Genomic DNA, 11,187 nt, shown 5'->3' with positions numbered 1-11,187 from the left:
TAATTACAGACATTGTGCGGGTCACCGGATTTAAAAATAGGTATGACGCGAGCACGTTTCAGTGAATCGGGATACACACCACAGGATATACATAGGTTGAAAATATGAGCCAAAACTGGTGCTACAGTGTCAGCTACAAGATACAACATTCTTGGATGAACTTCATCGATCTGAAGTGGCTTGCCCTTGCACAACCGTAAGAATTTCTTAATTTCAAGTTCAGAAGTGGGGAAAAGAAAGCAAGATGCCTCACAGATAGGAATTTCATGCGACACATTATTGTTCACTGGACCTAAGTTTTTAGTTAGTTAGTCTGAAACTTGAAAGAAAATCGCTTGGTTAAAAAATAAACCACTATTTGGCATGAAGACAGTTTGGTTGGATAATGAAGATTGAATATACGATGAACTTTCAAAGTAATTAGAAAGTATTGCTTTTCCGCAGTTAATAAATCTTGTGTCTCAGTTTAAGGAAGTTAGTATGCTGGTAAGAAAAATACCAATTAATACAATTGTTTTTGATTTGTATTCACCTCATTTTAAACAACATAAACAAGTTGCACATTTGCGTTCGCAAGAATATATTGACGAGAACAAGACTTCAGTTCCTGACGGAATATTTAAAAATTAAATCTAAGAAAACTCGGAATCCAGGTCATATCATGAATATTCTTTGAGGGTACACATGAACGTAGAAAAATTTAATCTATTGACAGATCAAGAATTGACTGATGATTGTTCTGGAGATTGTAAATGTCACAGCATTGCTCGAGCCTTGCCAACGGATCAATAAGCAAATAAACATTTCTAGGTATTGCACAAAACCTTACCAATTTGTCACTTGAAATCAGCAGGAAGTTTATCTGGCATATATATAAATATATATATATTACCTGAGACCCTGTATTTGCTTTACAATACGTTAATTTCATAAATCAATCGAAAAATATTAAAACTGCAGTTTTTCGCACCAGAAAGTTCTAAGGATTGCCAAAATATATAAAATTAAAAAAAATTACATTTCCTGAATAAAACTGTTTACCATCATTGTTCGATCCAAATCAAAGTGATTTTTCTATCCAAATCTTAAAGTGATCTTACACAGGATAGAGGCATCTTCACACGTTCTATTTCATTAGCGCTTCACTCTGCTAGACAATCGATGGGGCAAAGCGCGGCACAATCTCAAAGGTGCTGCGCGATCGACTTGCTCCCGGAGGTGGCATAGAAATTGGTCTTGGTCAAGTACACTTGACCATGAACCATTTCTATGCATTCCATGACAAGTCTCTTCAATACCAATCATTTACACTGTGCTAATTACAGACTGTTATTAATTTATTAATGCATATCTAATTGATGACAATTACCAACCAGGATTATTAAAGTAAGTAAATGTTGCGTTTGAATATTATTGCAATCTATTATCATTGTGTGCTCATAATGTCTTGCAATTTTTTTACCTTCTCGAAATTCTTCAATTATTAGAACGTTTGACAGACAGCATTACAGTAACGTGAGGTACTCAAAATTTCTGACAAAATTATAATATATTTCTAATATACATGCAGTTATAGTTTATCTTTTCTTGCCTACACAGTACACATTCATTTTTATTGTCATTGATTCAGTAAATCAATAACCTAGAATGAAATGAATCCTGCGAAAGCCGGTACCGGTATTCTGTCCTGGAAAAATGTGCATTTCTTTAGCAATCAATCGTTTACAAAGACCTCACTGAGCTACTTGAAGTTCTGCATCATGAATAATAGGGTAGAGGCAAAAATATTTAAATTAATAAGTGCTCTCAATAGTTAGTAATGATAAAGATTCAAGAATATTCACGGTCTCAATCACATCTTGAACTTAGAGTGTGGTTTAACAATTCAGATATTCTGTGCAGAATATAATAGAAGACATCAAGTTTAAAGATATTGTAAATAATATAATAATATATAGAACATAATAGAACACATTAAGTTTCAAGGAGGTACGATGGGAATTTGTTCGTCAAGTTTACCGTGGGAGCAACCGACCTCGGACGGTGGCTCGTATGGTGACGACAATGAGAGAAAACCCAATGTTTCGAAAATGGTGAGAGTGAGTATCAGTGCACATTAAAAACATTATAATTATATTATCATTACTATTATTATATTCATGATTAAAATTTCGTGATCTATTTACAGTTATATCATTTTTTATTGAAAATTTTCATTTATGAGGGTTACTATTAATGTATATTGTATACTGATATGGGAAATAAATTCATAAAGTCAATTCGACATTTACTCCTCCACAGTTTTACGAGAAGCTCCTGGCTATGCACAAAATTATTATAAATATGTTTTTCTTTTAACTCCCTATTGGAATACTAAAACCCGGAAACTCGAAAAGAACATCTAAGCTTCTTCATCGCTTAATTTAAAACAAAAATGGGGAATAATTCTCTCGGTTATTTCATAGCTTCATCAAATACATTATAATTTCTAATATTCATTTTGATAAGAGTAAAAATTAAATTGTTTAAATAAATACTACGTGATATTTCCACCCAGGGAGGAGGCAACATACTTCCCAGCGACACAGCTGATGTCCGCCCCAAGACTGGGGAGGAAGGGGAAGAAGAATTACCTCAGGGGAAATTCGTGAACGGGAATCTCGGTGTTGTGGTGGGTAATGGACTCAATAATCCAATAAATTGTTCCTGAAAATGTGATAAAAGGTAGAAGTTTAATAAAATCGATTATGCAAGACAGAAATATTTGGAATAGTTAGTCACTCAAGAAATCGAGTCAGTTATCACCAGTAATTTATTAAAGGTACCAGAAATGATGCATCTAAATCGGAGTTAAACAACTTATAATATTGTTTGCTGCTAGCCGAATTGATAAAATTTTAATTTTTTCTTGCCGGGAGAGATTTTAAATTCCAAATCTAATAATTGAGATTAGCAATGCGATAACCATCAGAAAATCTGAACTTTTTATGATATAAATGAAAATCAGTTTTTCTAATAATATAAATTAATTCATGTAAGAACTTTCTGTTCATATAACAAAGGTGCACACGGGCACATATATATTTAGAGAATTCCCCATGTACGGTGTGATATAACAAATTTTAGTCAGACCAACCTGAAATTTAGTGAACAATAATTGAAATTTGTATATTTTGAAAATGATTAAAATTAATTAATTAACGACATTCTGCACAAGGGAACACAGCAAGGCACGTATTGGTCGAGGGTTGCTGGTAGTCAAGCAACGGTCTAATACACAAGCCACAGCGTTTGTGACCTTATTGATCACTCAGAGCGCTTTTTGTTGAAGGCTACCTGACCTATGTACTGGATAAAGTATGATCATAGATTGATAGACCACACGCCAAAACTTCCGTACTCTAATACCTCGTGCTATTGGAAAATTGTGTGGTGAAATCGGCAAAAATCTTTCGCAATCGGGATAAGGACGCTTGAAATTTCCCAACTTCTGAACACTTCATGCATCCGGGAATGTTTGATTTTCTTTTAATTTAATGAATATGTCCACAGGCCTGTGTCCAATCCAATTAACTAAATTTTCACCAGCTAAACATCACCGTTAGGTCATAATGAATGTGTGTACCAAGTTTCATTTAGCTACGTTCATTACTTTGAGAGATTTTCCTTGTTCACTAAATCTGAGGAAACTGGCCGCGGTCCGGCTGCGAATCCGGCCGTAAAATTTTCCGACACGTCATTGACTGAATGCCCAAGACATGATAAAACAAAACAGTTTTATATACCTTTATTAAGCAGTATTATCTGCGTTAAACTAATGAACGGATTCAAACAGCGACCAGTTCCGAGATCCTGTGTTTTATTTACCAGGAGCCGGATTACGTGGTGCAGCTGCAAAAAAACCTCGCCGACGGGGAGCTGTTCGAAGACCCTGACTTCCCAGCGGTGATGGAGTCGGCGTTCTTCTCGAGCCGTCGCTCCACCACCATTGAGTGGCGGAGACCGAAGGTCAAAGCGAATCTTTTGAATTTCTATTATTATTTCATTCATTCAATATTTATTGCAAGCCAAAATTTTTGCTAGTCGTTGTCCGGGATGGAAAATTCTTGAAATTTGATAATCACATTTTTCCAAATCCCGTCATGCTGAATCCGATCATTCCGAACCACATCATCTCAAATCCATGTAATAATTCTATACTAAACTACCGTAACTAAACATTGCCCTGAACAAATCTACATTTAGCTCGGAACTCACAATAGATAATTTTTCTTTTCGAATGAAATCACGATTGTCGAAGTAAAAATCATATTTTAATTTTTAAGTCTGTTTCTCCCCCTCCATCTTTCAATTTTGCGGGATTTCACCATCATATAAATGAAATTCCTTGGAAATGTCCTGAAACGACAAGTATCACGATCGCGTACCGAGACAACCCCTGTAAATTTACGGTTCCTGGCTTCAAGCTCTCACATATATATATACATAAAAGAAAGATTTCCTTAACGAATATATTGTTTATTACTAATACATTAAACACGAGGCATTCGTGATTATCGATGACTATTATTTTGTGCTCTTTAAAAAACACCCCGGAAATTGTATAATAATCGAATAAGCTGGCTCTCATTCAGCTCAATCAATCTGTTCCTTGTAAATTGGACCATCCTGTCCGGCAACCCATGCTGCTCCCAGCATGGATTGCTCCAGCATTGAAACAGCTCCATCATTTAAACAGCCCCAGCATTTAAACAGCTCCATCATTTAAACAGCTCCATCATTTAAACAGCTCCATCATTTAAACAGCTCCATCATTTAAACAGCTCCATCATTTAAACAGCTCCAGCATTTAAACAGCTCCATCATTAAACAGCTCCAGCATTTAAACAGCTCCATCATTTAAACAGCTCCAGCATTTAAACAGCTCCATCATTTAAACAGCTCCAGCATTTAAACAGCTCAATCATTTAAACAGCTGCATCATTTAAACAGCTACAACATTTAAACAGCCCCGTTGTGATGTCTGTTTCCTTCTGTTCAGGAGCTGGCAGAGAATCCTCAACTGTTTGTGGACGGCATCAACAGAAGAGACGTCGTACAAGGCTCGCTAGGAGACTGTTGGTTCCTGTCATCTTGCTCTGCTGTAGCCAGAGAAAAGAAGCTCATTGAAAGAGTAAGTTCTGCAACGTAGGTGGAGAAAGTGAAACTAATAAAAAACTGAGAATTCGACAGAAGTAGGGTAATTCATTGGTTATTCCTTCAGAATTCAAACTATATCATACATGAATCGCCTTTTCCATTCTCGAATTACCATTCCACGACACCCTTTCATAAAATTATGACAAACGATAATGAGAATGACGATAATAATGATAATGATAATGATAATTACGATAATTAAAATGATAATGATGATAATTAAAAGGATAATAATTAATAATTATAATGAATACCCCTCTTTTCATCAGGTGTTGGATCCAAATCAAGCACTGCACGGAGACAAGCACACAGGTCTAATCGTCTGCAAGTTCTGGCGTTTCGGCAGCTGGGCGACGGTGTGCATTGACGACCGCCTACCCACGCGGGGCGGCAAGCTGCTCTTCGCTCGCAGTTCCGATGACAGCGAATTTTGGGTGGCGCTCCTCGAAAAGGCCTACGCAAAGTTAGCCTATTCGTTTACTTTTTGAATATGAATATATTGTTCTATTATCTTTCCAGAATTAAGGTAGGTGTTCAATCAAAATTATTTATTTAAGAGTGAAACATACATTTTTTTACCGAAGTAGTAATTGCGTCCCATTAAATTCTTGATCGCGGGTATCCATGGTTTAAGAGATTTAATATTCTCATACAAACACAAGTGGCGACTGTCTCGTCTAAAATTTTACCCTTGTTTGAAATTGCTTTAGCTAGATTTGTCTATTTTTCATACTCTTTCTGTTTCTATTTTCACTCTAATATTTTGTATTTTTAACGTTAATGCCTCTACACATGTGAGTATTTTTGGGCAAAGATAAAATACAGTATTGAAAACGAATTAATCAAAGTATGAGTAGGTTACGCGAAACATATACGTTAGTTAGCAATTACGTTGTTAGAAAAAAAAGTTAGTTATCAGATAAATATAAGTATCAATTATTCATAATATTCAGAAGCTTTGCATCTGATACACTAACCTAAAACAGACTTCACGGTTCGTACGAAGCCATGGAAGGTGGACAAAGCATGGACGCTATGGTGGATCTCACTGGAGGTCTCGCCGAGCGCCACGATTTCGACGAGAAAGCAAATCTTCAGAAAATTTTCAAGCACATGTACAAGCTTTTGCGCAATGGAGCTTTCATTACCTGCTCACGAAAGGTGAGGATATCAGATCCTGAATAAAAAATACAAAGAAGAATTGTGTAAGAATTATACGATTAATTTAAAAATAAGCAATTTTGGCAAGGACCTTCCTGTACCATATAACTACAAACACGATACATTTTTACTCATATTCAGCTGGCTGTATAAGCTGATATATGAACACTACGACTACTTTTCGGGAATCCAACATCAACACAGTTTCATGACTTTTTTAATTTCGATTCAATGGAAGTGCGAATAAACACAACAATTTTTTAACATTATTTTTGGAGTGATTTGCGATTTACTTTAAAATTATCCGAACTCAAAAAAGGGCGATTGGCGCATGGCGTACAAAACAGACGAGAACGGCCTCGTGGAAGGCCACGCGTACACGGTCACGGCGGTGACACGCGTGCGTCACAAAGACCTCGGAACCGTCAACCTCGTCAGGATCAGGAACCCCTGGGCCAACGATGCCGAATGGAAGGGAACATGGGGGGAAAAGTGAGGCTTTCGTTAGATCAATTAATCAATGAAGTTTCTTCTGAATCTGAAGTGTTGGTTTTATAGATTTTTTTTTTAGTACATCAGTGTACCTGTTGTGCTCCAATAATTGTGGGAAAGTTTCATTAATAGGAAGAGCATTATATAAAATTTTGACTTGGTACACAGCGATCGCGTTTGGGAAGGCGTGTCAGAGACGCAACGAGCGAAGCTGCGTCAGCAAGAGCAGCATGGCGACGGCGAGTCGTGGATGTCGTACGAAGATTTCGCGAAGCAGTTCGAGGAAGTGAGCATCTGCATGATGGGACCGGACTTTGACGCTGACGGCGACACGGACAGAGTTGAACGGGTGATGATTGTGACAAAATAATTTCATTTTGAAAAAAAAGTATCAGAGATAAGAATTAAAAATGTCATTACTTGCAACATTTTCATTAAACTACCGTGATCGGTTTTCCTGCTCGTTAAAACCGCTTAACAATGTTAACAACCTGGCGAATGATATATGTCTAGATTTGTTACTTCATCTTTTGGCATAATTTTTGCGTCTTATGAATAACCATGAGGAACTAGCTTTTTCCAAAACGATGTACCTACAGTCTTTTTGACAATTGGAGTATTTAGCGAAGAAATAGAAGACATTTTTCTTTTTTGGCAAATCCGACCTGGACATCATCAGACTCGCGACATCCAAGGATCTTGGCGAGCAGGAATTAACGCGGGGGGCTGTCGTAACAACTTCGAGCTTTTCTCCACGAACCCGCAATATCTACTTCAAATTATCGACACTGGTGAGCGTGCTGACAAAAGTTATCTTGAAGCATATTTATTACGGGAAAACTGAGTCCGATATTCTTTCGCAATTGTTTACGTTTTTTAGCTGAAGAAAAAGCGAGCTCAATACAATATTATAAATGATTTTCTGTGGTATTATAGCACAATCTATATCTTATTTCATAAAGATAAGAAATGTGAAATTCCAAAAATTTTCTCTCGTTAACAAATGTTTTTCAACTAAATATGTGCGTTATGTTAAGCGGTGGTTTTTGTTCGTAGGCAGTAATAGTTTGAACGAAGAAGACCTCGATGACGAGGAAGATGATGCAGAAAACAACGGCAAAGCCAATGTCCTGGTAGCGCTAATGCAGGAGCACCGACTATCCATAAAGGACACGGGAGTGAAGATGTACCAAATCGCCGTGGTCATCTACAAGGTACGATCATCTAGTTGTGGTAAAGTGCGAATTGTCATGGTCGCATGTAAGCTCCGATCGACTCCGAACTATGGTACGATGCAGATGGCCGGGTTCATCAACGAGGTGCGATCTATTCCAAGTCGGGGTACGTTACGGTTCGACACTCAGCGGGCTGGCACTAAGTCAAGTGCTGTATATTTGCAGATTCGAGCCTAATTTGCTTGTACACGGGGATAGTGCAGACGGCTAGTAGATCTGACAGTTGCCAAATGTCTGCTGCTTTGTGTCTATCACGCAAGTAAGATTAGACACGAGGCAAGTTTAAGGTGCCGCCGTGCCGGTATCTAGTCGTTACCGGCACGGCGGTAGACATTTGGCAACTGTCAGATCTACTAGCCGTCTGCACTATCCCAGTGTACAAGCATTTAGCTATGTAGCTAGGGCAAAATTCTGTTCGTTATCGTCGAATTGGCAGGGTGGTTAAAAATTGCAAGATTGAATCCGTGAGCAGTAGGCTTGAGAGCCAGCTATCTGTGATAATTCTGTGATACCTGGAGTCGGCAGGGCAAAAATAGCCCTATCATGGGCAATTTAATGGTCCAGAAATTGCTTATCTACTGCTGTGTTATCGTCCACAGTGTGATCCACTTCAAAATGAGCTTCCTTTTATTTTCAGTTTAATTTTGTTCTATTTGGCAATAAAATTAACTCTGGTAGGACCAGAGTTAATTCTGAAGCCATAAGAATAATATGAAACTCTGCTCTGAAGCCATAAGAATAAAAACAATTTTGCAGACGGCTGACCCCGACCACAGGCTCCCGAAGAAGCACTTCATGTACAACTACGAGGTAGGAACGTCAGGAGTTTACATCAACTACAGGGAGGTTCTGGCCAGGCTCGATCTGGAACCTGGATACTACGTGATCATTCCAGCAACTTTCGAGCCCCAGTGCGTCGGAGACTTCATGATCCGTGTGTTCTCTGATGGCAATTTCACTTTAAAAGAACTAGTGTGATGAGATATAAGTGTTGAGGATAATTTGCAAACAACAAATTATACAGTTAAAAGACACCCGAATAGCCGAAATTGGATACATGCACGTGATATTCCTAGAAGTGCTAACTGACGGGTTTGTTGCTATTTCAAACTGATAGTTTGTTATTTTTTTATTTTTTTTTATAGTTCCCAGAATTTCTTGTTGTCGTGTCCCTCTCTAAAAATTACCGCGTACCGAGAACAAGGCATATTTGTTGCAAAAAATTAGTATACGTTGCATTTTATTTATTATCCGCTAATGATGATCGCGTCGAGTACGAATAATGTTTGAATTTAATTAACGGTTGCCGATGGAACCTGGTTGAAGACGTAGAGCGGAAGAAGAATAATCTAATTCCAGCCAGATTATCTTTTGTTACTTAGTGAACATTTTTTTATGTAATGGATTACTAAAAGTAGTTCGTGTCGATTGAGTTTCATGACCTCGAAAGTGTTCGCGAATCACATTCTGGAAGCTACTGCGTTAATGATTCTACTTATGAAAGTTGAAACTTTTCAAATTATTTCAGTCTGAATTATTGAAATCAAACTTATAGTAGTGTGCCATTTTCAGAATTTAACGCTAAGAGTCTAATAGTCTAAATCGAGGCTGGATGCCAAATTGTATCTTAGTGGATAATTTTTAGACTTAGCCAAAGGTATTATGTAAAGATAATAATTTGATTGCAACTAACATTACGTAAGCACAAAAAATATAGAACGCGTTGATCACAATTCACTTTAAATTTATCACTTCGTTAAGAGTCGACATTGTTTCTTCATTAGTTGTCTTAGTGATCATCAATGTAAGCTTACATTCGCCATTTATTTACTTCATTAATTTAACAGGCATCATTCGTTTATCTAAATCCTTTGATTTGCATTACACGTATTATAAGAAGACTGACTCAATGAAATTTCTCTAAGCATTGAAGAATACGTCATTTCAAACGATGATTATTCAAACATATATATTCGCTACGTAATGTTTATTGTCAATAGAATAGCTGGGATGCGAGCTCTTGTAGATGACGAGCTAATGCACAAAGAGGGACGCTATTGTGCGTCCAGTCAGTTCAACTACAAATTAATGTATATCAGTTATTTACGGTTTTCGATGATTTTTATAGTCAAGAGGTGATTTAAATCATAACTATGAAGATCTATAATCGATAAATTTTCGTTTATTCTGAATCTTGCTCTATTATCGCATGACATTTAAAGATTCTCGTCTGACATTTGATGATCATAACGGCGGCGTTTTTGTGCTCTCAATCTCGACCAGAAAATAAGATTGTTTCACTCGAAACTGATGCGGAACACGAAACTTTGTCAATTATGAATCAACCGACACCTTGCATGATAATTTAATCTGTGATACCTTCTACAGGCTAGAGGCAACTTTGTCTCTAGCTAGAAGTAAGTGAATGGAAAGACTTTGTTTACTAATAATACTGTGATCCATCCTATACTTCATACCATGTTGACGGGTAAGATTGTGAAATGCTGGCCTAGTGTATCAATGATGTTAGATGTTATTAGTTGCCTATCTGCTGGCGTGCATATCAAGTTATCAACAGCGTTTTCTAACGATTATCTGCTGACGTGCATATTAACAGCGTTTTCTCACGATTAAAAGCTTTTATCAATTTTATAAATACCCTATCTGCAATAAAGTCAGTCACCACTGGACTCATTTCAGCGCCTGTCAGCAAAAACTATATAATTGTGGTCTATGTAACTTTGTGGCTCAGATATGTAACTTTATGGCTCTGGGTAAAACACAAAATGTGTGGAATCTTGTTTTCAGGAGAGTATATAATTTCGTTTGTAAGATATAACGTTTCTATAGAATAAGTATTAAAGTAGTAGCTTTTCTAGCGCTTCAGAAAATCTATTCTATTGCATGACGCAGACCTGTGAAGTGAATACTGTAAACTCGAGTGCCATTGACGGTAGGCACGCTAAAATAATCAAATTTTTTCCATCATTCTAGTAAGCGTGTTCGAGCAGTTTTCCACGCAAGTGTTCCGATTTTTATCAGGTCTTTACCATGGAGTCTAAACACGAGCGTGTTCTTCGACGAAAAAATTTTCATTCGG

At 37.2% G+C, this 11,187-nt stretch overlaps 1 protein-coding gene across 2 annotated transcripts; it reads left to right on the top strand.

Moving 5' to 3' along the window:
• Positions 1-1,952: 1,952 nt before the first annotated feature.
• LOC108678801 (calpain-A) lies at positions 1,953-11,182 on the top strand. Of its 2 annotated transcripts, none has more exons than XM_018167278.2 (11): positions 1,953-2,093; positions 2,558-2,671; positions 3,871-4,008; positions 5,042-5,173; positions 5,469-5,662; positions 6,186-6,360; positions 6,680-6,852; positions 7,021-7,201; positions 7,532-7,643; positions 7,909-8,066; positions 8,844-11,182. In XM_018167278.2, the coding sequence occupies exons 1-11, from the start codon at positions 1,995-1,997 to the stop codon at positions 9,063-9,065; spliced, it is 1,698 nt and encodes a 565-aa protein (XP_018022767.1). In that variant the 5' UTR covers positions 1,953-1,994; the 3' UTR covers positions 9,066-11,182. The 2 variants fall into 2 exon arrangements, with proteins under 2 accessions (XP_018022767.1, XP_018022766.1); XM_018167277.2 differs by having other exon boundaries at positions 1,953-2,099.
• The last annotated feature ends 5 nt before the right edge of the window (positions 11,183-11,187 follow it).

Source organism: Hyalella azteca, unplaced genomic scaffold, assembly GCF_000764305.2.
Source record: "Hyalella azteca isolate HAZT.00-mixed unplaced genomic scaffold, Hazt_2.0.2 contig11277, whole genome shotgun sequence".
In the NCBI taxonomy this organism is placed as follows: Eukaryota; Metazoa; Arthropoda; class Malacostraca; order Amphipoda; family Hyalellidae; genus Hyalella; species Hyalella azteca.
Note: the sequence above shows the minus strand (reverse complement) of the source record. Positions and strands in the feature narration are given on the sequence as shown.

Bases quoted from the DNA above. Each gene is read 5' to 3' on its own strand.
- LOC108678801 (XM_018167277.2), top strand. From the start codon at position 1,995: ATGGGAATTTGTTCGTCAAGTTTACCGTGGGAGCAACCGACCTCGGAC. The intron at 2,672-3,870 runs GTGGGTAATGGA...TTTATTTACCAG, and splicing joins ACGGGAATCTCGGTGTTGTG to GAGCCGGATTACGTGGTGCA. The intron at 5,174-5,468 runs GTAAGTTCTGCA...TCTTTTCATCAG, and splicing joins AAAAGAAGCTCATTGAAAGA to GTGTTGGATCCAAATCAAGC.